Raw genomic sequence first — 27,390 nt, forward strand, 5'->3', positions numbered from 1 at the left:
CACAAGGCCTAGGCTTTAGTCTAATACAGCTGATAATATAATTGGCCAAACAGGACATTTTTGGGTGTGTCAAACACTAAACTGGACAGGACATTATGACAAAAGTGTAAAGCAGGACTTTCCGGGGCAAACCAGGATATATGTCATCTCATTTAGTCCTCTCTTTGTCCTTGCCGTGATTAGTATCTCTAGAGGTAAATGAACAGAGTTATGACAAATAGCCAAACTCTTAATCTTATCCCAACAGCACCTCCTACATAATTCCTCATTATCCCAAATGGAAATTAAAAATATATACAGTGATAATTCCAGGCCAAGAAATGCTTTATTTCTAGCTTGGACTTAGCTTCCAACTCCAGTGTAGAATCTTATCCTTGCTGATCTGGACTGTATCTCATGAAGCCATGAAGACTTGTGCCTAGTTACTAGCTGGAAGGCTTAGAACCAAAGCTGGTCCAGAGAGCCTCCTTTTTCGTTATTTCCTGGGTCCAGACCTTTACCATGGCACTCTGCCCTATCATTTGATGGAGGAATTTAAAGCAAGTCCAAGGGAAGGAAAGAGAGTTTCTAAAATCTAGAACTTGGATAGTTTAATTTACCCATCCCAAAACAGCTTAGGCCCAGACAGCTTCTCTCCAGGATCGGTGCCAAACTGAAATTACCAGCTGTGTAGACCAAAGAGAATTTTAATAGAAACTGAATCCCAAGAAGAAAAAAAAAAAAAAAGACTTCTGGCATTGTGGCCCAATAAATTGGTAGGATTGTTGTGACTTTTCAAGTTTACATGTAAAATGGGCCCAGCGCAGTGCCTGGCAAATATAGGTACTAAGTAAAAGTAACTATAATCATGTTTTTTTAATCTGGACTTCACTTGGTCATCCTTTAAATGGTGTCTGACAGAATCCTAGTTCTTGTCTCACTTTACTTAGTTTCCCTGGGAAATTTCATGTGTCCTTTTGGCTTTAATTAATATCTCTATTTTGATGACCTCCATATCTGCCTATTTCCAGAGCTTTCCACCTGATATCTCAGCACATGAAAAGCACCTTATGTCAATAAGTGAGTTCCTTCTCTGCCCCACCACATACCTGTCCTGTGTTCCTAATTCCACTGAATGGCATCCCACCCTCCAGTTTCCCAAGGCCAAGACCTGGGACTCATCTTTCACTCTCAAGTTCCTCCATGGGTACCCACATGTCACATCCTGTCAATGCTGTCCCTGGGGAGTGTCTGAAATATATTCACTTTTCTTCATTTCCACCTGACACCACTATTAACACTTGCATGAATTTCTGAAATAGGTTCCTAGCTCATTTCCCTCACTGAACCCCAATAGTTCATTCTGCTCTTTGCAGCTCTGGTGATCTTTCCAAACCCCACATCTGATCACTTGTTTCTTCCCTTCGTATGGCTCCTTAATGCCTTCTGGACTAAGTCCACACTGCTTAAGGTGGCTTACCAGGTCCTTCATGATTTTGTCTTTGTTTGGCTTTCTACACTCACTGCCCAACTTCCCCTTACGTCCCATGATTCAGTTATACTGAATTTCTTTGGTTCTCTAAAGCACATGTGCTTTCTGTTCTGCAGAGGCTTTTTTGTTCACATGCTGTTCTCTACTTGGGAAACTCCCCCAGCCCTTCACTGCCTCCTTCTACCATCTTTCAGGCCTCTCCTTACACATCACTTCTTTCCAAAAATCTGCCTTGACACTCCAGGTCTCAGTTTCCTAGGTGTACCCTATAACTCCACCCCTTTCATAGCATTTCTCACTCTGGCTGGAGATTTACCTTTTAATTTGTCCATGTCCCCCATTGGAGTGGAAGTTCCTGGAGGTCAGGGATTATATCTTATTAATTGTGGCATTTCCAGTGCCTACAGTAGTCTTGCATACATGGATGGTATTCAATAAATATTGGTTGAATGAATAAGGAGTTCTTTCATTTCATATGTAATAGATCATGGAAACAGCCTTGTGATCGATACACGGCAGGTATTACCATCCTCACTTTAGAATGAGGACTCAGAGCCTTGAGATGTCTGAGGGCCTTGACTGGGACAGCTGGCAGATGCAGGAGCAGAGCTGTATCACCCCTGTGGGCTGTCTCAGGGTTGTCCGTAATCTAAGTACAATGTCTGTTGATTTTGGAATGAAGGCTTTTTGGGTAATTGTTTGCTTTTTCAATTACTTACAAAATAGTTTCCATCCTTACTCATTGATAGTAAGGTTAGTTATTTTAGAAAACAAGCTAAATAGCAGAAATAGTGGCCTTTTAAGTTGAAAATTTACCCTGAAAAATCTACAGAGTAGCAAACAGAGTATCAAAAGGAGTTGACTGTGTCTATTTTTATAACTGCCACTTATGGATTATTCAGTAAAACCGCAATTCACTTTTATGATTTTTTTTCATGTTTCTCTGTCACAAGAGCAAACTCTTGCTCCATAATAACATTCCAGAGTACGGCAATAGCAAAAGTCAACATTTTGAATCCTTTACAAACTCTTAGACCTTTTTTTTTTTAGTTTAATATGTTACAAAACAAAATTTCTTCTTTTTTCACAGCAGTTTGGGAAGTACATACTATTTATTAGCTCATCAGCATGAAGCTGGCAAATTCTTTTTCCTAAAGTTCTTTATATCTACAAACTGTTGATGTTTTTATTTATTTATTTTTAATGCTAGGTTGTAATGAAAATAGTTAGAAAACTTTAGATTCTAGTAATTTTGAAGTCTTCTTAGTTTGGACAGGACTGAGCTAAAGTTTGTACATTTTTTAAAAATTTATTGAAAAATGGTTTCTAATGATAGTATTAACAAGATTATATTGGGGGCTGGACGCGGTGGCTCACACTTGTAATCCTAGCACTTTGGGAGGCCAAGGTGGGTGGATCACCTGAGGTCAGGAGTTCGAGACCAGCCTGGCCAATATGTAGAAATCCCCTCTCCACTAAAATACAAAAATTAGCTGGGCATGGTGGCAGGCACTGTAATCCCAGCTACTCAGGAGGCTGAGGCAGGAGAATTGCTTGACCCTGGGAGGTGGAGGTTGCAGTGAGCCCAGATCGCACCACTGCACTCCAGCCTGGGCAATAGAGCACGATTCTGTCTCAAAAAGAAAGAAAGATTATATTGGGAATATGTATGTGTGTGTGTGTGTGTGTGTGTGTATATACATATTTAAAGGATAAAGGATTCTGCTGCCACAGATCACTAAATCAGATGATCTCTAGCAATTTCCTGTTTGTTTTTTGCCCATAGTGCTTATCTCTTTGAACAGTAATTTTCCACTATTTTTCTCCCCTTTTGGACCATAATTTCCTTTAAGACAGAGCCTCCTGTTATTCATCTTTGAATCTTGGGTCTGTCAGAGTACCTAGAATTTAATAAACTCTCATTAAGAGCCAGTTGAAGAAATATATGACTAAGCAGCCATTTACATCCAAAAGATCCGTAGGAGAATTCTTATCAGCACATGTGATTGGTAACAATAACTTTGTACTTTTCAAAAACAATTACTAATCTATCTTGCTTTCCATTATCTCACCAAAGCCTATTACCATGTCTGGCAGAAAATAGATACTTAATAAATTTCTTAAATGTTTACTGACTTCAATTTTAAGTTTTATTAACTATGTTGACTTTTCGCTAATGAAGATGATTCTAAAAAGCTTTTTACTATACTTCATAGTGAATAAAACAGTGAGATAGGAATATTGCAAAATATCCCCTGTATTGGTCAGTCCTAGTGTCATTCATTTTAAAAATTCTGTTCTCTAAATATTGACAGTTATATATAAATTTATGTAATTATTTACTTCTAATAAAGAATTTCATCTGGGGAAAAACATACTTTGCTCAGCTCTTTGCCGCAAGTGCAAAGTCTAAGACAGTCAAGTAGCTTTCCTAGCGTGGCCTTAGGAACTTAGTGTATGACTGGGGTGAATCTAGAGGGAGCATACACATTCTGACCAAAATCTCCACCTTGTTACTATGGCCATCACTAACTTCACAGTATTGCAGTACTTCCTGCTAACTTACTTCCCAAGGCAACTTGTGAAGGAAAATTTTTACAAAGCTGTTGTCACACGAAGGTAGTGTTTCAGTTACCGAGCCCATGTCCTTGGAGTTGCCCAGGCTCCAATAATACTAATAATTACTGTACATTAGGTGCTTACCATGTGCCATACTCTGTGGGAGCTGCTTTCCACAAATTATCTCTGGTAATCCTTGTAACAACCCTTTGACATCAATATTATTATTTTCTCCATTTTTTTACATATGAGATAAATGAGACTTAAAATAATGCACCTGATATCATCAGCAAATGAGCTGAGGAGGGCAGATTCAAAGCAGATTGTGTTTGACTCTGGAGCTGCAGTCTTTAGCCAGACCTTTTCTTGCTGGCTAATTTGACTGAAAAACAACAACAACAACAAAACCCTCAAATACTGCTGATTGATCTAAAGTACTAACATTTCTATCAGTGTTAGGGAACTTTTAATTTTATAATTTGATTTTGTGAGAAATTTATAGCATCTTGAATACTCACATGCAAAGTGATCTGTCTTAGATAACATTTTACAATGGCAGAGCTTAAGGCAGTGCTCAGTCGTTCATTCATCCTCAAGTTTTGATTCATATATCATTCATCAAAACTCTGTTTTGTTTGGCCACCCACATTCTAGGAGCTCAGTACATATTTGATAAATGAATGAATTGTTGAGGTTGACAGTTACCCAGGACTGGCATTAGGAACACAGGGCTGAAGAGCACGTTTTTACCCTCAAGAAGCTTAGTCTAGCGAGGGAACTTGCACAAATACTGCTATCACTAGGTGCCTGGTTGAATGGCTTAAGAGATGATCAGTGATATTCAGAAGGATATGTCAGGCTTAGCAATGGCATCACTTGAGAGCATCAAGGTGTTTAGGGAACTACAAGATGTTTGGTGCTGCTGGGAATAAGAGTGAAGGGGGCTCCATTTGGATGCCTCATACACCAGGTGAGAGACCTTAGATTTTATTCCACCAGGAAGAGAACTACCATAGGATTTAAAACAGAAATGATATGGTCAAAACTACATCTTAGGAAGATCCCTGGGGTGTTTGTATGGTGGACTTGCAATTTGACTAATTGAGATTTGTAGGATGATGCTTAAGAGATGATGATGACCCAGACGGGGGTCACTGTAATAGAGTTGGTAAGGAGGAGAATGATTTAAAAAGTAATTGGAAGAATTCTAGGGATGGAGATAAACATTTGAAAAGTATTAGCTTATAGGTGGTCATCAATACGCTGAAAATGACTGGGATCTCAGAGGAGAATCTGGAGAGTTGGAAATGACAAAGACTAATATTCAAGGGGGCAGGAAGAGGGAGAGTTGTTCACACACGACAATAGGAAGAAATGGCCATAGAGTGTGTGGTTTCTCTTAAGCCAAGGAATAGATGTTTTAAGAAAGAAAAATTCTTGCGGTGGGAAGCAGTAGAGATGACAGATGCACATTAATTTCTTGAGATTTCTAGATGACTAAATGGACAGATGTTGAATGATAGCTAAAGGAGAACCCAGAAACAAGGGAGGGATTTTGTTTTTGTGTTTTAAAAAAGACTATAGCAGCTTCATAGACTGAAACAATAAAAAAGTTGAAGGCACAAAGACACAGGTCCTCTAACTCCCTGCCCAATGCCCTTTATTCATATTCTCAGGATTTGTATTTCTAAGTTTTATGTTTGAGTCTTTGGGGATACATCAGAGTAGTCCCCCTTGTCTAATAAATGTGTTTACATTTCCTACCATACCAGAAACTCTTCTCAAACTTTAATGAATTTCTACAAGGTGAGATTACTTTAATGAGAAACCAACCAAGGAAAGGAGTATCATCTGCAATATACTTTCAAATGTTTTTTGCTTGTTTGTTTGTTTCCTGTCCAGCTAAAAAAAAAAAAAAAACAAGCCATTGGTCCTAACACAACTTTCATATTCTACCCCAATATCAAAGAGGCTTAAAATCTCCTGGTAATATGATGGACACACAGTTAATTTTTTATGAACAAACACAGTGTTATGGGCCATTTCTGAATTTATCTCTGAAATCATAAGATTCTTTCTGAGCCATTATCTCATTCTATATTACAGTCAAGTGGAGCCCATCTTACCTCCTCATACTAAATTCTAGATTTCTCAAGGGCAGGAGACAATCATCTGTATATCTCTTTGGCCTTCGTACACTCAGGAGTACTTGCCAAAAATAAACATTTAATGCACATTTATTTGAATAATTGGTAAGATCCAATACTTCAATAACTTTGTCATATTTTGATACAATGGGTTTCTATATCTCATTTGCATTTTCAAACTTTACTTTTACTGTCTAGCTTAAAAAAAAAGCCATTGACCCTAATACAGCCCTCATATTCTACCCCAAAATCTAAGAGGCTTTATATCTCCTAGTATTATACCACTATTTTAACTCCAGTGTTTTTTACTTCATAGTTTCATCTATTTGTTACAGTTAGCTTTTATGAATTCAAGAGATGAATAGCAATTTTCCATATGTAATTTTAAAAACCCCACAGTTGATTATTTTATGCTATCTTTTGTCCTCAATCATGACAGAGTAGAAGATGGGAGGTAGCACCAAGGATGATGTCATACCTCCATCCTTTATGCTACATTCTGTCTTCTGTCTACATAAGATGTCACACTAGAGGGCATATCTGCAACATATACATATTATCTTTTCCAGCATGCATTCAGTTGTGTTGGAATAATTTATGTACACCTTTATAAACCCTGAGCCTCACAAGAGCCATGTACCATGTATTGTTTCCTTACTACCTTTTGAGATACCTGGCATGTAATAGGCACTCATTGAAAGTTTCCTAATGAATGAAGTACAAAGATAAAACAAGTTACATACTGATTCTTTTGAGCTGTCAAGGTTGTAAATAGACTTTTGCTCAATCAAATTCAAATGGTGGCAGGTAGTGGGGGTAGAGGGATTGGTATGAAAAACATAAGCTTTCAGAACTCCTGTGTTTATTTTTAGAATGTCAACTGCTTCAGTGTTTTTAACTCTGTGGTATCTGAACTACCTTCTCTAACTGCAGGTTGGGCTCAGATCTGTGATAGAACAGTTTCCTGGGAAGCTTGACTTTGTCCTTGTGGATGGGGGCTGTGTCCTAAGCCATGGCCACAAGCAGTTGATGTGCTTGGCTAGATCTGTTCTCAGTAAGGCGAAGATCTTGCTGCTTGATGAACCCAGTGCTCATTTGGATCCAGTGTGAGTTTCAGAAGTTCTGTTACTTAATAGCACAGTGGGAACAGAATCATTATGCCTGCTTCATGGTGACACATATTTCTATTAGGCTGTCATGTCTGTGAGTGGGGGCCTCCCCCAGGATATGAAATAATTACCCAGTGGAAATGAGCATAAATGCATATTTCCTTGCTAAGAGTCTTGTGTTTTCTTCCGAAGGTAGTTTTTAGTTTCATACAAACTCTTCCCCCTTGTCAACACATGATGAAGCTTTTAAATACATGGGCCTAATCTGATCCTTATGATTTGCCTTTGTATCCCATTTATACCATAAGCGTGTTTATAGCCCCCAAATAAAGAAGTACTGGTGATTCTACATAATGAAAAATGTACTCATTTATTAAAGTTTCTCTGAAATATTTGTCCTGTTTATTTATGGATACTTAGAATCTGCCCCATGGTTGAAAAGCTGATTGTGGCTAACGCTATTATCAACATAATGTGAAAAGAACTTAAAGAAATAAGTAATTTAAAGAGATAAATTAATAGAACAATAGACATATTATCAAGGTAAATACAGATCATTACTGTTCTGTGATATTATGTGTGGTATTTTCTTTCTTTTCTAGAACATACCAAATAATTAGAAGAACTCTAAAACAAGCATTTGCTGATTGCACAGTAATCCTCTGTGAACACAGGATAGAAGCAATGCTGGAATGTCAACAATTTTTGGTGAGTCTTTATAACTTACTTAAGATCTCATTTCCCTTGTAATTCTTGATAACAGTCTCACATGTGATAGTTCCTGCAAATTGCAACAATGTACAAGTTCTTTTCAAAAATATGTGTCATACAGCCATCCAGCTTTACTCAAAATAGCTGCACAAGTTTTTCACTTTGATCTGAGCCATGTGGTGAGGTTGAAATACAGTAAATCTAAAATGGCAGCATATTACTAAGTTACATTTATAAATAGGATATATATACTTTTTGAGCCCTTTATTTGGGGACCAAGTCATACAAAATACTCTACTGTTTAAGATTTTAAAAAAGGTCCTTATGATTCTTTCAATAACTAAATCTCCCATGGATGTGGTCTGGGACAGGCCTAGTTGTCTTACAGTCTGATTTATGGTATTAATGACAAAGTCGAGAGGCACATTTCATTTTTCTAGCCATGATTTGCGTTCAGGTAGTACCTTTCTCAACCACCTTCTCACTGTTCTTAAAAAACTGTCACATGGCCAGGCACAGTGGCTTACGTCTGTAATCCCAACACTTTGGGAGGCTGAGGTGGGAGGATTACTTGAGGCCAGGAATTCAAGACCAGCCCAGGCAACATAGTGAGGCCCCATCTGTCTTTATTAAAACAAAACAAAACTGTCATAGATTCTTTCAAGTGATGTTTACAAATTCCCTATGGTTTAGTCACAAGGAAGTTCTGAGGATGATGTATCACATCATTTCTGTTCAGGCTTTTGAGCCTCCTGGAGGTAAATGGTTTCCTTGCTGAAGGCTTGTTATTACCATGATTATCACTAAGCTTGAAGTAACAAATTAGGGGGGGCAACTCACAACCTCTTGCCCTGCCATGGACAAGTTCAAGAATCTAAGTAAAGTCCTCTATTGTCTGATCTTGGATTTGCTCAACCTGAACAAGCCAAGGAGATGTATTAAACTCAGGCACATCCTGACCGATTTGGAATTCTTAAGCTTCAGATCACTGTGGAAGAGGCTCAACTCTTTATGGTGCTGTAGACTTACACTTATTTTCTAGGTAATTTATAGGGACCTAACATTTTGTTTTCAAAGCACCTTCAGTTCCATTAAACCTCCCTGAAGAATCTTCCAGCTGCTGAGTAGAAAATCACAGCTAATTTCACAGATGGTAGAACCTCCTTAGAGCAAAAGGACACAGCAGTTAAATGTGATATACCTGATTGTTCAAAATGCAAGGCTCTGGACATTGCATTCTTTGACTTTTATTTTCCTTTGAGCCTGTGCCAGTTTCTGTCCCTGCTCTGGTCTGACTTGCCTTCTGTCCCAGATCTCACTAACAGCCATTTCCCTAGGTCATAGAAGAGAATAAAGTGCGGCAGTACGATTCCATCCAGAAACTGCTGAACGAGAGGAGCCTCTTCCGGCAAGCCATCAGCCCCTCCGACAGGGTGAAGCTCTTTCCCCACCGGAACTCAAGCAAGAGCAAATCTCAGCCCCAAATTGCTGCTCTGAAAGAGGAGACAGAAGAAGAGGTGCAAGATACAAGGCTTTAGAGAGCAGCGTAAATGTTGACATGGGACATTTGCTCATGGAATTGGAGCTCGTGGGACAGTCACCTCATGGAATTGGAGCTCGTGGAACAGTCACCTCTGCCTCAGAAAACAAGGATGAATTACGTTTTTTTTTTTTTAAAGAAACATTTGGTAAGGGGAATTGAGGACACTGATATGGGTCTGGATAAATGGCTTCCTGGCAATAGTCAAATTGTGTGAAAGGTACTTCAAATCCTTGAAGATTTACCACTTGTGTTTTGCAAGCCAGATTTTCCTGAAAACCCTTGCCATGTGCTAGTAATTGGAAAGGCAGCTATAAATGTCAATCAGCCTAGTTGATCAGCTTATTGTCTAGTAAAACTCGTTAATTTGTAGTGTTGGAGAAGAACTGAAATCATACTTCTTAGGGTTATGATTAAGTAATGATAACTGGAAACTTCAGCGGTTTATATAAGCTTGTATTCCTTCTTCTCTCCTCTCCCCATGATGTTTAGAAACACAACTGTATTGTTTGCTAAGCATTCCAACTATCTCATTTCCAAGCAAGTATTAGAATACTGCAGGAACCACAAGACTGCACATCAAAATATGCCCCATTCAACATCTAGTGAGCATTCAGGAAAAAGAACTTCCAGATCCTGGAAATCAGGGTTAGTATTGTCCAGGTCTACCAAAAATCTCAGTATTTCAGATAATCACAATACATCCCTTGCCTGGGAAAAGGGCTGTTATAGTCTTACACGGGGGACAGGATGGTTCCCTTGATGAAGTTGATATACCTTTTCCCAAACTCCAGAAAGTGACAAGCTCACAGACCTCTGAACTAGAGGTTGGCTGGAAAAGTATGTTAGTGCAAATTGTCACAGGAAAGCCCTTCTTTCCACAGAAGCTCCAGGTAGAGGGTGTGTAAGTAGATAGGCTATGGGCACTGTGGGTAGACACACATGAAGTCCAAGCATTTAGATGTATAGGGTGATGGTGGTATGTTTTCAGGCTAGTTGTATGTACTTCATGCTGTCTACACTATGAGAGACACGCTGAAGAAGCACCAATCATGAATTAGTTTTATATGCTTCTGTTTTATAATTTTGTGAAGCAAAATTTTTTCTCTAGGAAATATTTATTTTAATAATGTTTCAAACATATATAACAATGCTGTATTTTAAAAGAATGATTATGAATTACATTTGTATAAAATAATTTTTACATTTGAAATGACTTTTTATGGCACTAGCTATTTTTATGAAATATTATGTTAAAACTGGGACAGGGGAGAACCTAGGGTGATATTAACCAGGGGCCATGAATCACCTTTAGGTCTGGAGGGAAGCCTTGGGGCTGATGCAGTTGTTGCCCACAGCTGTATGATTCGCAGCCAGCATACAGGTTCCCTCTTAGATACAGTTCTGAGGAAGATGGCACCACCAGTCTGACTATTTCCATCACGGGTACACTGCCTTCCCAACTCCAAACTGACTCTTAAGAAGATTGCATTATATTTATTACTGTAAGAAAATATCACTTGTCAATAAAATCCATACATTTGTGTGAAACTTCATTGTTTTCAGATGCGTTCACTTGTCATGTTTCATCAGTCTCTTACTCCAATTTCTAAGCTTCATGGAACATGAAACGTGAATCTGTCTTTTAGATATAGCCTCTTTTGAGAATCTCACATGAATTAGAACACACATTTTTAGTTATCTTTTTAAACTATAGTAAAATATACATGACATAAAATTTTCCATTTTAACCATTTTAAAGTTCAGTTCAGTGTCATTATGTACATTCACATGGTTGTGCAAATATCACCATCATCCTTCCACAGAACTTTTTTTTTTTTTTGCAAAACTGAAACTCTTTACCCCTTAGTCAATAATCCTCCATTTATCTTTCCTCTAATGCCTGGCAACCACCATTTTACTTTCTGTCTCTGCTTTTGACTACTAGAAGGACCTCATAGGAGTGGGATCATACAGTATTTGTACTTTTGTGCTTATTTCATCTAGCATAATGTCTTCAAGCCTCATCCATGTTGCAACATGGGTCAATTTTCTTTCTTCTTAAGGTTGAATAATATTCATTATAGAATAGTCCCCCCTTATCCTTGCGGAATATGTTCCAAGACCCTCAATGGATGCCTGAAATCACTGATAGCACTGAACCTGATTACTGTGTTTATTCCTATACATACATACATATGATAATGTTTAATTTATAAATTAAGCACAGTAATAGATGATTAACAACAATAATCATAAAATAGAACAATTATAACAATATATTATGACATGAGCGATACAAATGTGGTCTCTCTCTTTTTCAAAATATCTTATTATACTGTGCCACAGGTAACTGAAACCACAGAAAGCAAAACCTTGGATAGGGGGACCACTCTATAAATATGTACCACATTTTTCCTCACCTATTCACCCATCACTGGCTACTTGGTTTGCTTCCACCTTTTGGATATAGTGAATAATGCTTCTGTAAACTTGGGTGTACAAATGTTTCTTCATGTCCCTGCTTTCATTACTTAGGATATGTTTGGAGTTATTTTTATTTTTAAATGGAGGCTTATAGAACACAAAATATTTATATTCTGCAAGTGTCCATCTATTTCTTTTAAAGCTTATTCAAAAAGTGGTAGCTATCTCACAGCTCTTGATAAGTTAAAAATCTTCATCAAGGAAAATACTGTGTTGGCACCTGCACGGATTTTCTTTGTCCAAATCCCTCTTTTTAATTGATGAGACTTCTTTAGTTCCTTTTTTCTTCCTTGTTGAGCTTCTTCATGAAATGTGCAGTTGCTAGCATGTGGTGGACGGACTGCAGATCCCTACTGAATGCCAGGCCCTCCGGCCCTGTGTTCTCTTTCTTGGAGAGTTTTGTTTTCACATGTAACCCCAAGAGGGCAGCCTCAGAGTGTGTTCTAGTCTAGTTCTTTTTTTAAAATTACTAAACTTTATTTTTTTAGGGCAGTTTTAGGTTCCCATCAAAATTGAACAAAAAGTATGGAGAGTTCACATATAACTCCTGCATGCATGTTCACATATAACTCCTCCATACGCGATAGCCTCCCCCACTCAACATCCCACACTAAAGTGGTACATTTGTTACAACTGTGAAAGAAAATAGAATTTCAAGACCCCAAGCTCACTATGCCAAAGGGAAAGTTAAGCTTCAGATCTGAATTACTCAATATTGCCTTCCTTTTGTTCTCTAACACAATCCTGTGTGATAGCCTCATCCATAAACCAGGTTCCCACAATGATAGAAGGCCACATATCTCCCCAAATGGCCTCCCTCACAATTGTTCCCAAGGAAAATCCTTGTGAGCCCCTATCTTTTAGGATACATATTCCTCCTATAAAATAGCCCTAAAACTGAGTTATGTTGAATTTCACCCTGACGATGTCAATTACCAGCTTGTCTTCATAGGCACAGGACAAGTGCAAGACCAGAAATCATCCCGCTGTCTACCCTGCAATGAACACATATTTGACTTTTCCTCTACTCCCTCTTTTTACCTGTAAAATTTGGATTTACTGAACACTAACCAAAGCTTCACCTGAATAGAACAATTTGCCTCACTGCCTACCCTCTCTCCTCTTTTCCTTCTCTGTGTTTGCACTTTACTCTTTAAATATTAAAGTTCCCAAACCCTCTTTGGAAAAGCACAGGTCACAGATGCTCCTCTGGCTTGTGTTCTTCCTGGGTGCATCTGCAAACTTTGGCTAAACAAATCTCTATCAATTGAGACACCTGCCTCAGTCACTTTTTCCTTAACACAACCAATGAACCTACATTGACACATTATTATTGCCCAAACACAATCGTTTATATTAGGGTTAATTATTGGTATTTTACATTTCATGGGTTTGGACAAATGTGTAATGACATGTTAACTGCCATTACAGTATCTTACAGGGTAGTTTCACTGCCCGAAAAATACTTCGTGCTCTGCGTATTCATTCCCCTTTCTCCCCTAACTTTTGGCAACCACTGAACTTTTTTTATTGTCTCCATAGTTTTTGCCTTTACCAAAATGTCATCTACTTAGAATTAGGCAGTACATGGCCTTTTCAGATTGGCTTCTTTCACTTAGTAATATGCCTTGAAGTTTCCTCTGTATCTTTTCATGGCTTGATAGCTCATTTCTTTTTAATGCTGAATTATATTCTATTGTCAGATGTACCACAGTTTATTCATTGACCTACTAAAGGACATCTTGGTTGCTTCAACATTTTGGCAATTTTCAATAAAGCTGCTAAAACATCTGTGTGGGGTTTTTTATGTAAATATAAGTTTTAACTTCTTTGGGTAAGTACCAAGGAGTTCAATTGTTGAATCATATAGTAAAAGATGTTTAGTTTTGTTAGGAAACTGCCAAGCTGTCTTCAAAGTGGCTGCACCATTTTGCAGTCCCACCAGTAATGAATGGGAGTTCTGGTTGCTCTTTATTGTTGCCAGCATTTGGTGGTGTCATTGTTTTAGAATGTAGCCATTCTAATAGTTTTGTAGTGGTATCTCCTTGTTACTGCAATTTGCATTTCCCTGATGACATGACGTGGAGTATGTTTTCATATGCTTATTTGCCAGCTGTATATCTTCTTTGGCAAGGCATCTGTTAAGGTCTTTGGCTCATGTTTTGATAAGGTTGTGTCTTATTGTTGAGTTCCTTTATTGGATTTCTTTTGTTAGCATGGTATAAATTTATCCATCCCTTTATTAATCTACTTGGGGCTTTAAATTTAACTAGGTTTCTTACAGACATCATATAAGTCTTGCTTTTTGATTCACTCTTACAATCTTTGTTTTTTAGCCCTTGACATTTAAAATGATTATTGATATAATTGGATTAATATCTACCATATTTATTCCTGTTTTCTGTGTGTTTCCTTTGTTCTTTATTCCTATTTTTACTTTCCCCATTTTTTTGCCTTTTTAACTTTTATTGAGCATTTTACAGGATTCTATTTTCTCACCTTCTTAACATGGCAATTCTTCTGTTTTTAGCCTTTTTTAGCAGTTGCCCTACAGTTTGCAATAAACATTTACAAGTGATCCATGTGCCTTTAAATAACAATATTCCACTTCATATTAGTGCAAGTACCTTAAATTACACATTTCTAGCTTCTGTCCCTTTTACCATTGCTGGTATTCATTTCATTATATATTAACTTATATATATCCTGACACTTGACTTTTCCTCATATCAGATTTTCTTTCCTCTTTCCCATTTAGAAACATAAAATAAACTATTTTAGCCACAGACTTTCTATTTTTATTTGTTTTCTGTATTGAAGTCTTGATTTTGGGGCTTTACATGTCCCTGTCTATGCCCACTCCCATCTGACACACACTTTCTTAATTTATTTCCTAGTTGTTTCACTTTGTTCATCTTCATTATGAGGAAAAAAAGCCAAAACTTGAAATGAATATGCTTCCTTCCAGTAACCAGGGACCTTCCATGGTTGGGAAATTGTTACCTATTCGAGTGAAAGACTAATAAAACCCCCAAAGTAAATATTTTAGTACTTCACTAAAGAAAGAACCTCAAATACTATGTGGAAGACAATTTAAAGTGAGGTTTAAAGAGCTCAATATAAAAACCTGTTTGACCTGTTAAAACAGGTGTGGACAATCACAATTCCCTAATTAAAAATACAGTGGAAAAACCTACAAATGCAAGACAAATACATTGGAGCATGAGAACTCCAAATTGTTAGGTTAGGAATTAGAAGCTGTTCCCAGTGAGTAGAGCTAAGAGACCCAAGTCATTGTCAGTTGACAGGAGACCAAAATCATTGTCATCTGACAGGGAGCAGGGACTCAATACCTGTGTACTTTCTCAGGGAAGGGAGAGGTCTTGGCAAAATTTTGGGTTTATCCTTAATTCCATACAGTGGGAATACTCAATTGCTCTTTAATAACTCAGTATTGATAGCGACAGGGGGCAGAGAAATTCTAGGCAGAAAAGGGTGGGTCCCTAGCGAAACCCCACCCTCAATCCGAAAAACCTGAAACTGCAGCCGGAAGTGAGAACTTCTATCCTTGTTTTCCCACTCGAATGTTGCCTTTTTCTAAACTACCTGTGGCCTGCCCCACCCCATCCTTTGCCTATAAAAACCCCAGACTCAGTTGGTAGATGGGACTATAACTGGACATTGGAGAGAAGTGGCTTGAATTCAGAGCCACAGCTTGACAGCATACTTTGGAGAAGAATCTGACAGGAGAAGGCAAGACTTCAGGGGAAGATTACCTGTCTGCCCTGTCCCCTGTTCAGCTCTATTTCCCACTGAAAGCCACTTTCATCAGCAATAAAATCCCTCATTTACCATCCTGCAATTCGTTCATGTGACCTCATTTTTTCTGGACGCCAGACAAGAGCTTGGAGGCCACGAGTATGGACACAAAAGGCTGTCACACTGGCTCTTTGCCCTTGCTGGTGGAGGGCAGCCGCCTCACAGGAAAAGGCAAAGAGCTCACTAAGCTGTTAACACTTAAGCCATCCGCAGACGGCAGAGCTAAAAGAGCACTGCAACACACCCTCTGGGCCTTCAGGCTCTCAGGCACTCCTAGCTGGATGCTGCCGTGGGAGCCCGCACAGAGTTTGCTGCTGCGGGCACCTGAAAGCGGTTGGCTGGTTCCTGCACTCGCTTGTTCTGGTTCCTGCACTCATTCATTCGCACACTCCCTCCCACAAGGGGTAGACGGGGCGGGATGGGTAAATGGGGCACCCCTGTCTCAAGTCCCATGAAGGCGTCAGGGAAATATCCTGCTTCAGTTTCTCTAGTTGTAAAATGGTTAAGTACATTGTGAAAGGTGGTCAACAACTTTTAAGTGAATATGCTAATGCTGGCCTTAATTCTAAAAAGTTACTTGGATCAAAAGTTATGATTCAGTTCCAATACATCTTCTATTCATTGAAGTACAGAATCTGTACACAAAGTACAATTGTATCTTCAAAAACTGCCACCTCGTGGAGATGTGGTTTTATTAAGACAGCCAATTTCCCAAAAGAACACATGCCAACAACAGAAATGTGTACAGAGCCTCACATCCTAATATAAGTGAATCTCAAAGACATTTTATCTTTAAGCCATTTTGAAAAGTAGAAATTAAGCCTGAATAGTTTTGGGGTACAAATTGCTCTTTAACTGTGTTCTTTCCCATTCACCTTTGTCACCGATGGAATAATAGAAGGAGCAATCTTTATCAGCAATGGCAGATGTGCTGATAAATGAAACCAAAACTGAATTGACAAATATTGACACAAATACTTAGAAATTTAAAAATCTACCTTGCAATTAATCCTTATGAAATTTAAGTCATAATTTACTAAAAATTATAATACAAAGAAATAAACTTTCTCTGTTTTATTAAGAGAAAGGATCAATACATTTGGCCACAAATTGATTGGCCATAATTTTTGTTGATGTTCTATAAGCTGATTAAAAATAAGACTATTTTAAATATAATTATCTCTCTTCTCCTTTGCCTTTTCATTGGCAGGCATGGGCTTATTCATATTCTAAAAGAGAAGTGTGAGCAAATTTGTCATCATAGGCAATCCTCTTGTAAGGAAAAATTATGATTTGATTTTTATTTTCTCCTATCTCCCAATTGGGTCAGATATTCCAGTGTCCTTGGGGAGCCAAACCAGGAGCCAGTGTGTCCTTACACAAACACAGCTTCCTTCCTGCTTGGAGCTCACACCATGCATTTGCATTTGAACCAAGCAAGGTTGACAGGCTACTGAGCCACAGAAGCTAAACATTCCAAGTGAGCCTGAGACGACCATTACATTCTTTTACATTTTCTGGTCGACTAAAACTTTAACTGTTTACATTTCAAATAGATACAAAAATAGACCTAGAGTATAATAAACTTCACACCCCTGTCACTGAACTTCAGTAGTTATCAGCTCACAGTCAATCTTATTTCATCTATGCTCCCTCATACTTCCCTGCTATATTATTTTGTGCAAATCCTAACAGCATATAACTTTAGCTCTATGTGTCTCTAAAAGACATGGCTTTCTTTATCATTCTTTTTCTTTTGAAACTGATCCATATTACCATTACCATAACTAGAAAAACAGTCATCTTTAATATCCTCAAATATTCACTCCATGTATAAATGTCATTGTCAATTTTTTCCCAAATATAGGTAGCCCTCATGTTGCACATTAATATGGCACTATGAAAATCACCATGCAAGATAATTTAAATAATTAATGGGGGAAAAATTGTTCCATGACGTTTAAAAATATTAAAAATTTAAAACTCTCTTACTGTTGGTTATAAACAATAGTGACACAAAAATAGTGAAACATTTAGTAAGTAATTTAAAACATTAGAAACATTGAGAATTAAAATGTTGCTTTTAAAGTACTTATCAAGAGTAGTTTGAGCAATACTTGGTTTCTTTTGGTTATGTAACTTGCAATATGAAGAAAGCATCTTTTCTATGCCTGGGCAAGTTGTCATACTCCTTTCTAATTTAGGACCAGTTTCTAACATTGTATCCTTCGTGACTTCAGTGTTGTAAAATATCTCCAAGAGTTTGTTTAAGGTAATGATTTTTGCTGATGTCACCTCCTCTGGGGCATCTGGCAGGCATTCTTGCTAGGTCACCCCATAGCAGAGGGTGGAAGGGCCCAGAGATAGCAAGAGAGAAAGGGGGGAACCTTTTAGAGGTGATTAGGCTATGAGGGCTCTGCTTTCATGAATGGATTAATGCCATTATGGCAGTGAGTTCATTATAAAAGGACAAGTTTGTCCCCCTTCTCTCTCTTTCTTGCTCTCTTTTGGCCCTTTTGCCTTCTGCCATGGGATGACACAGCACAAAAACCCTCACCAGATGCTGGCCCCTTGATATTGGACTTCCCGGCCTCCAGAACTGTAAGCCAACAAATGTGTGTTCTTTATAAATTACCCCAGCTGTGGCATTCTGTTATAGCAGTACAAAATAGATCAAGACAAAGGGGGATTGCAGGCGGGAAGGGAGCCCCTGACCTCTTAGTTTCACTCATCTGGAATTTAGCCACTACAACACAGAGCTGGGGCTTGAGGGGATAAGAAATGCTATTGACCTGCACTTCCCAGGATGACAGTACAGTTCCAGGCTGTAAACTCAAGGGAGAGGGAATGCCATCATCTTGGCCACATCAGCCTGGAGTAGAGCTTCTATCACACCAAGTTGGGGGAGGGAAGAGGGAGCAGCTTGTGGCTGAAGTGCCATAAACTTTTATTCTTACTAAGATTAGTATATTTTCCAGAATAAATGCCGCTGCTTTTGCTGTATGTGCTTAGGGCAATTTTCAGAGACTTTAAATGATTGATAATTGTTACCAATAATGGTTATTTTGATGGGTAGTTGGTCCACAGAGCTCCTCACCTCGCTGTTCTAGAAATTGTCTTTTAGCTTAGTATTAATTCCTGAATTTTTCAGTTTTTCTGATCTTTTATCCCCAGGATGATTCTTTGAAACAAGCCTTATTTAAATTATTGACTGAAACTTTTATGTATAATTCTCATTTTGTTCTTCACACAATCTCTGTGAAGGAGGTTCTAAGAACTAAGAGGCTTAGGGTAAGGATCTTCCCAGAAATTACACAGCACTCCCAGATTTGGAAACTTTAGAAAGTTTATATACTTATTGGAAAACTTAGCTCATTTTTAATCAGAGGGAAGTCATTTTACAGTGCCCCACACAGGGAGTCAGATAACTACTTCCTAGTTACGTTTTCCTCTCTATAGAGAGTCAAACAGCCCTGCTGTGCTTTCCCATGGGATCTGAAACTGCAGAAATCTACTGAGAAAAACAGAATGCTCACAGCAGGATAAAGCTCATGTTTTCTAGCACTACTAAGATTCAGGCTTATGCCTCTGTGTTTGATTTTTTAATAGTCTTGCTAATGTCAAAGTGATTCTATCTCACACACCCCAAAGTCTGTAAAGGTGTAATAACAAGGGGTGAGATTGTCTTAAATCTGCAGTTTCTTGATCTGTTTAGTGGGCTACCATAGGTTACTGCAGGACCTCTCAAGGTTTCTAGTATGCAAAGGTGCATTTTGACTCTGTAAGAGTGTAATATCATATGTAATGTTTCTCAATTGATTTGTCTGCATAACCTTATTTTCTTGTGCCATTTATATCCTCTGTTTTGGGGAAGGTTGGCCTAGAACATTTATTCTAAAAGGAAAGGGCATGGGAAATTCTTACCATTGGCAGTGTAGGGGAGGAAAAATTGCATACTTCTTACCCATTTAGTTTATTTTGCTAGTTTACAAACTAAATTGAGACAAGACAGATTAATAGGAGAAAATCAACTTTAATTATGTGTGTATACAGGAAGTCCCACAAAAATGTAAGACTCAAGGAAGCAGCCAGATGATTGAGACCTATATATTATCCTGAGCTGCAGAAAGGGATAAGGGCTTGGGGCTTTTGGGGGGTTATGGAGGCAAATTTTGGGAAGGCGAGGAGAGGAAATGTATGATCAATAAAGGTTGCCTTGTTGTGCAGATAAAAGTATCTCAGGTAATAAAGATGTTTCCAAAGACTAGCTCTCTTCATGATACAGACATTTTACTCATGATCATTTCCTTTATAGATACAAATTTCCTTTACAAAAGGGGGAATTTATATTTTATTTTATGTAGTGGAGAAGTCAGTAAAGAGCTTTTCCTGTATTGGCTGGTTCTCAGTTTCTTTTAGCTCAAAATGATCAATATGCCGAAGTGGCATATTCTGAAATGACATGTTCTGAATCCTTTCAGCTGGAATATATTTGTTTATCAACAGTGTTTCCATCTGTCAGCCCTTAGGGTCTGCTTATGGAAAGTATAAGCACCTGGATGACCATGATGAAAATCTGGAGATTTTGAGAAGACACTGGTGCAAGGCTCCATCCAAAATCAATTAAAGAAGAATCTTGGAAGGTGGGGTTAGGTCACTGATAGCTTGAAAGGCTTCCCAGATGATTCTAATATGCAGCCAGTTGAAAAGCATGGATTTTTTTATTGGGCTTTTCAGGCTGGCTGAAAGAACTGCGATGCTCAGGAAACCAGGGGGCCTGGCAGGAGTTTGACCGGGGAGACTGAAGCCTGTCAACAGGGACAAGGACGGTAGGCTGGTGCCTGGCACCTGAGGGTACTTCAGAGGTTCTCATTAAAAAAGAGGAGGAGACATCAAGCGAGAATTCTTAACCAGACATTCAACAAATTGAGGGTCGTCTATGTGTTCTAGGTGCTAAGAACTCGGCAGCAAACAAGGCAAAGTTCTCAGTGTCCTGGAGCTTACATTCTAGTGGATGGGGACAAAAGTAAGTAAATGTTAAAAATATATAGCAGATGGTAACTAAAGAGAAAAAGCAGAGAATTAGGTTATTTGCTGTAACATCATCAAAAAGTCATTAGTATGGTGGCAATGGAGCAGAAACACGAAGGAAGTGAGGAAGTCAGCTGTGTGGGTGTCTTGAACAGTGTTTGAAGCAAAGGGAAGAGCAAAGGTAAAGGCAGAATCGTGGTTGGGATGTTAGAGGAGCAGCAAGGAAGTGCTGTGAATCTTGGGGAAAAAGAGGGTTAGATGATATGGGCCTCTGTAAGAGCCCTGGCTTTTACTTTAAGTCATTAGGGAAAACTCTGGAGTTTTGAGTGAAGAGTGATGTGAGTGGAGGCACATTATAGCAGGGTGACTCTGATGCTGTATTGACACCAGACTGAAAGGTATGGAGCATGGAAGCAGGGAGACCAGTTAGGAGTCTATTGTAATAGTCCCGGTGAGAGACCACAGCGGTTTGGATTAAGATGGCAACTAAGGTATATCTGAGAGGTGGTCAGATTCTGCATTTATCTTGGGAACAGAAGCATCCAGATTTGCTGATGAATTGTATATAGTGAAGGAAAGAAGGAGAGGACCCAAGGATGATGTGAAAGATTTCAGTCTGAGGAGTTTTAAGGATGAGACTGGGAAGAATGAAGGAGAAGTTGGTGGGATGGGAAGGATTTAGGGCATTTTAGACATTGTTAAGTTTGAGACATCTTGGTGGAATGACAAGCAAGCAGTTGAATCTGAAGTTCAGGAAAAAGATTCAGAGTGGAGACAGAATTATAAAATTAATCAAAATGGAAATTGTATTTAACACAATGAGTGTGAACTAGATTCTTGTTACTTGCACCATCAACATCACCTGGGAGCTTGTTAGAACTGAAGACTCTCAGACCCTACCTCGGAACTGCTGAGTCAGTATCAGGATATTGTCATGATCCCAGGTGATCTGTAGGTACTTTAGAGTTTGAGGATTCCTAGATTAGATTACCTAAGGTATGAATGAATGTAGAAGAGAAAGACTGAGAACCTGAGACAATCTATCTTTGGAAGCCTTGGAAAAGAGATGGAGACTGAGATGATATAGGGAAGGGGAATTTAGAGAGAATAGTGTTCAAATCTAAGTTAAGAATGTGTTTCAAGAAAGAGGGAGTTAAATGCGTAGGTCAATTAAGATGAGGAATGCTAATTTACCACTGTATATAGCAGTATGAATGTCATTAGTTACTTCTATAAGAGCATTTTAATAGGATTCAAGATATTGGGAAGAGAAATATTAGAGACTCAGGATAGACCTTCATGAGTTTTTTCTAAAGGAAAGGAGAGAAAGGGGAGGTAAGTAGATGGGAAACTCAAGGCAGGTAAAGGTTCTGGGCACGGTGGCTCATGTCTATAATCCTAGCACTTTGGGAGGCTTGGGAGAATTGCTAGAACCCAGGAGTTTGAGACCCCATTTCTACAAACTTTAAAAAAATTAGCCAGGCATGATGGCATGTGCCTGTGGTCCCAGCTACTCAGGAGGCTGAGGTGGGAGGATTGCTTAAGTCCAGGTGGTTGAGGTTGCAGCAAGCTCTGATCACGACACTGCACTCCAGCCTGGGCAATGGAGTGAGACCCCATCTCAAAACACAAAAAAGGTGAGAGAAATAACATCCTGCTGGTATGGTGGATATATAGATAACACATTAAGGGGTGGGGCATTTGGCGGAGCTGGGGGTATGTGGAGGCCAAAGCAACTCTGTCTTGGAGGCTAATTCACCATTTTGACTTCTGATTAACCCCTTTTCTGGGAATGCCTCTAAGATTTCTATTTTATCTACTGTTCCTTGTATAAGAGCATGTACTTACCATAAATCCTGCCCTTAATCAATTGTTCTATACATCCCTTCTGAAGCACATATATACCCTTTCCCTGTGGTGTATAAGCCCAGGGTATGGAAAGTAAGGGTGTGGAGATCCAGCATCTTGTCTCACTGCCACTGAGATACAGACATGGCTTCTGTTTTTAAGTCTCTATTAAAAGTTTCTTTCCAAGAAAATGGATACATCAGCCTCTTCCTTCAGCTTCAGCTTCTAAGTTTGGGTATATCCACCCACAGCAGAACAGGGGAGAATTGAGAGTTGTTCCAGGATACCCTGAATAGTTGAGAGGGAAGGAACCCTTGGAACAAGAGAAGAGACCACCTTTAGTGAGGAGGACGGAAAGTCATTCCTAGAAGTAGGAGAAAAGGTAGCTTGGTAGATGTGGGGATAGAAAATTGTAAGTTTTCATTCAATTGACTCAGCTGTTATCAATGTAAAGGGAAGAATGTCATTAATAATGAGGATGGGAAAGAAGATACTGGGAATTTAAGGGAAATAACATATGAACTGTCACTTAAGACAGTTTTCCCCAACATTTTAAAGTCATGGCACACATAAAAAATGAAAATATTTGAGTGGCAACTAGGACGGGATTTGGAGCCCTGGCCAACTTTACTGGGGCAGGAGGCAAACGGCTCAGGGGTTCTGATTGCCATTTGCCCAGATGGCTAAAGAAAGTAATATCTTCTGGCATCCTGATTCTGTTTGACATATGAATTGGGGAGCTCTGAAAAAAGAGATGGGAATGAATAAAGCAGACACAGGCAGAAAGGTAGTCAGGTAGCAGGAAATACCTTATGTGAAGTGAAATTCATGAATTTGAAGAGGAGCTGGTGAGGATGGTCATATTTTTTAACCACTTCAGTTACACAGGTATAGTAATGCAATAGGGGGAGAACTGGATTTAACTAACTTTGGGGTTATGCCTAGCAAGTATGACAGAAAGAGAGGGGATGAGGGAGTTGAGGAGAGATGCCAAGTGTAGACTAATTATGATCATGTAATATAAACTAGGTGAGAAGAGGAGAAATTGGGACATGCAATAGGAGGGGAATATTGAAAAGGTAGTTTGGATTCTGAATTTTGTGGGGTTTCACTGTTTTTGGAGATACGAGAGGGAAGGAGATGACTGGAGAATAGAATGCTTGCAATTGATCATGGATGAGATGCAGGTGACAGTAATGACAAAGTCAGGGTGTTATATGGGAGTGGGAAGCGGAGGCACCGTGGAGGAGAAGAGGCTGTTGGACTGAGAGGTCATGGTATTGGAGGAATTATTTACATTTATATTAAAATCTCTAAAAATGATGACGGGAGGGTGACAGTGAACCTGGAGGTAAAATTCAACAATTCACTTGCTTCACTGAACAAATGAATCAAATTTAGTAGCAAATTTTGTAGCATAACCCCAACAAATTGACATGACTATGCAAAGAAGGGCCAGTGTAGTCTGGTGGTAGAGTCTGAGGTCAGAACTTCAGAAAGGGGCATTTGTCGGGGAGGGAGATACAATGTGTGGAAGTGACAATAAGGAGCAAGGAGGCCGTCATCCTCTACCTCCATGTCTGGTTATCAAAGATGTTGGGGGAGGAAAGCTGGCTGCTTGAGAAGGCCTCTGGAAAAACTGTGTCCCCCAAAGGGAGCCAGGTTTTCATTAGGACCATGTGGTGAAAGAACTGTTTAAAGATGCAGGAAGTTTTGCTGAGAAGGTTGTGACTCTGGAGGGCACAAGGAGATAGTTTGGGGAAATTGAGAAGGTTTGAGAGATGAGAGCCCGTTGTGGGATGTGTGAGGTGCTAAGGAGATGAGAGCTCAAGTGCCAAGGTCTGGCTTGAAGAGGCAGGCTTCTTGTTACGAAAACTGCTGCTTTATGGATACTGGAGAGCAAACAACTCCAGAAAGCTTCAGTGTTTTCTACCCAAGCAACTACAGGTTATCTAACGTCACTTTTCAGAGATCGTATTTCTTCTGAAGACAGAAAATAATTTCCCCATAATCCAGCTGAGAAAATTGCTTGGCCTTCCCTTAACCCTTTCTTGAAACTTTCCATAAAATTATTGATTCCAGAAATGAGAAATGAAAGAGAATCTTGTTTTTGTTTGTATGTTTTGTTTTGTTTTGAGATGGAGTCTAGCTCTGTTGCCCAGGCTGTAGTGCAGTGGTGTGATCTCAGCTCACTGCAACCTCCGCCTCCTGGGTTCAAGCAATTCTCCTGTCTCAGCCTCCTGAGTAGCTGGGATTACAGGTGCACACCATCATGCCAAGCTAATTTTGTGTTTTTAGTAGAGACAGGGTTTTGCCATGTTGACCAGGCTGGTCTTGAACTCCTGACCTCGTGATCCACCTGCCTTGGCCTCCCAAAGTGCTGGGTTTACAAGCGTGAGCCACGGTGCCTGGCCAAGAATCTTGTCTTAATCCTCTGTCTTAAGACAATTTATCCTGGAAAAATGATTATCCATTTTCTTCAAGGCTCTCTCCATAAAACCTCTTTATGGAATCTCCTTTTGATTTGAACAAATCATAAACAATCCTCATTCCCTCTTAATGTTACATACCATGGATGTGAGACTGGGTGTATACTGGTGTATATGTGGGGGAACGGTGGTGTCCTGAATGCCCTTTAGACCTGATCTTTATGAATCACCATGATATTTCTGTTTCTTACGACCTGTGTGATTTTTGGTTGTTACTTATCTTGACGAATATTCTTTTCGTAAACATTGTGCACTGAAGGACACCTAGAAAACTCCAGGAGTCTGTCTAGGTTCTAACTGAGATGTAATTTTCTACCTTCATAGCCTTTTATTGGGCAATGTTTGTTGACACTTCTTTTTCAAGTTACTGGATTACTCATTTCAGAGTTCAGTTACCCAGAAACCACCTACTTCTATGCCTACAATAAGAAGCAAACAAGAGGTTTTTGCAATAAAGACAATCAGTATCTAGGATAAGGGATGGCATGTGGGCTGGTCCCATCTTTGCTGTGAAGCTACAGGGAGGAGGTAGGGAGGGAAGTGTCTGGCTTTCTCACAGTTTGTTGAGTAACCCCAGCGGGATATCCTGCCTCACATCCTGGCAGTTGAATTAGCTGGGCTCTTCAAGGTCACAAGAAGAAATCCTATACCCATCACCTGCAATGATAGGAGTTTATTTTTCAGATAGTAGGTAGGAAGGGAAGGATGGGAAACTTCCTCATCAGCTGTTCAATGCCCCCTGGTCCCAGGGCTTCAGAGCTGGAATAACACACAACAGACTTCTTACCTCCAATCAAAGGGCAGGCAGGTAATTTGTCTTCTTTTTGTTCCCCTCACATAATGGAGAGTGCATAATCGGGTCGGCTTTTGATCTCTCACTATAATGCTCTGCAACTGGACATGGTTACCAAGTTGCCTCTGTGATGGTCAGCTTTTCCAGCATTAGAAGTTTTAACTGAGGCTTCAGGGATTCATACCCGCCGTGGGATTTTGTGCCAGAATGAGAGTCTGTCCATGTGTGCATTTTTTTGCGAAAGGATATGATCCTGTTTATAAAGGGGCCTCAATCTTTGCTTCAATTCACTGTGGCTAGTGTAACAGATTTATGTTTTACTCATGGCTCATGACAATGCAGGGAGGGATGAGCCCATTTGAATCACCATCCTCAAAAAGAATCCATATGCTGGCAGCGAGTGACTCCTCCTGCAGCTGGTCATGTATCAGAGTGTTGTGTGAGGTAATCCCCTCACTTCCTCACACTGATTTCTGATACCTCTTCTGGTCCTTCCACAAGTCACAGAAATGCCCCTGTCTTCTGGCTGTGTACACATGCTCATACACCACCCCCAACTCCATGACAGAATGTAGAAAAGTTTTCTTGTGTGGTTCTATAGCCAAATAAGTCCCTTTCATGCTCTTCGAATAGGGTTTCATAGTGCTGCACTCAGTTCTATTTTTCTTTTAAAATGATGGAGGTTGACTAAATGAAAGGCATTTCAGGATTTTTAGTTCCTAGAAAGCAGATGGTTTATATATCAATCTCCTACTCTTTAGTATCAAAGATTCTACAACTGCATGTACAAACTTCTGGGCCAAGCCTCTGTGCAGAGGTAGGTTTTTAACCATCTCCAGTGGGATTTTCAGTATTTTCAGCATTGCCTCAACTCCAGTCAACAGCGATATCAAAACAAATGAACATCAAGCCTGAAAAGAAAGTCTGAATACTGTTCTCCAATCACAAAAAAGACGGGTGATGTGAATGTGTGTTGCTCTTTAAAGTTGGTTATTTTAAGTCAAATCCATTCACCTGTCAATATAATCAATAACCATAGCTTGGGGCTGCCTGGGCTTCAGACAGCAGAGTTAGAGAAAACAGAAAGGTGATTTGTGTGTTTGGCTTTGGAGCAATGCAATATGCGGTTCAAATTCAACCTCATTTCATTAACTCTGTAACTGAAGTACCTGACAGCAACTACCAAAACTAACATGTAGAAAATAAACTTTATTTCACCCAAGAGTTCAGTTCACTGACATCGAAAGGTTTCAGAGATTTGGATCACATGAATATAACATGAGAGCTTTACAATTTTTAAAAACAAGTATGTTTTGAATAGGGATGATCACCATTCTATCAGCATCAAGAATCATTTCTAATTCTTGTAGACTCTTTTCCATGATA

General features: G+C 39.2%; 1 protein-coding gene across 1 annotated transcript in view; it reads left to right on the plus strand.

The window, feature by feature from the left end:
• The window catches only part of CFTR (CF transmembrane conductance regulator), a 184,276-nt gene extending 174,609 nt beyond the window's left edge, over positions 1–9,667 (plus strand). The window contains exons 25-27 of the mRNA XM_055283782.2: positions 7,111–7,283; positions 7,889–7,994; positions 9,335–9,667. Coding sequence (XP_055139757.1) covers positions 7,111–7,283; positions 7,889–7,994; positions 9,335–9,535 — 480 coding nt within the window. The 3' untranslated portion in view covers positions 9,536–9,667. The remainder of the gene's footprint in view (positions 1–7,110; positions 7,284–7,888; positions 7,995–9,334) is intronic.
• The last annotated feature ends 17,723 nt before the right edge of the window (positions 9,668–27,390 follow it).

Source organism: Symphalangus syndactylus, chromosome 6 (genome assembly GCF_028878055.3).
Source record: "Symphalangus syndactylus isolate Jambi chromosome 6, NHGRI_mSymSyn1-v2.1_pri, whole genome shotgun sequence".
Classification (NCBI taxonomy): Eukaryota; Metazoa; Chordata; class Mammalia; order Primates; family Hylobatidae; genus Symphalangus; species Symphalangus syndactylus.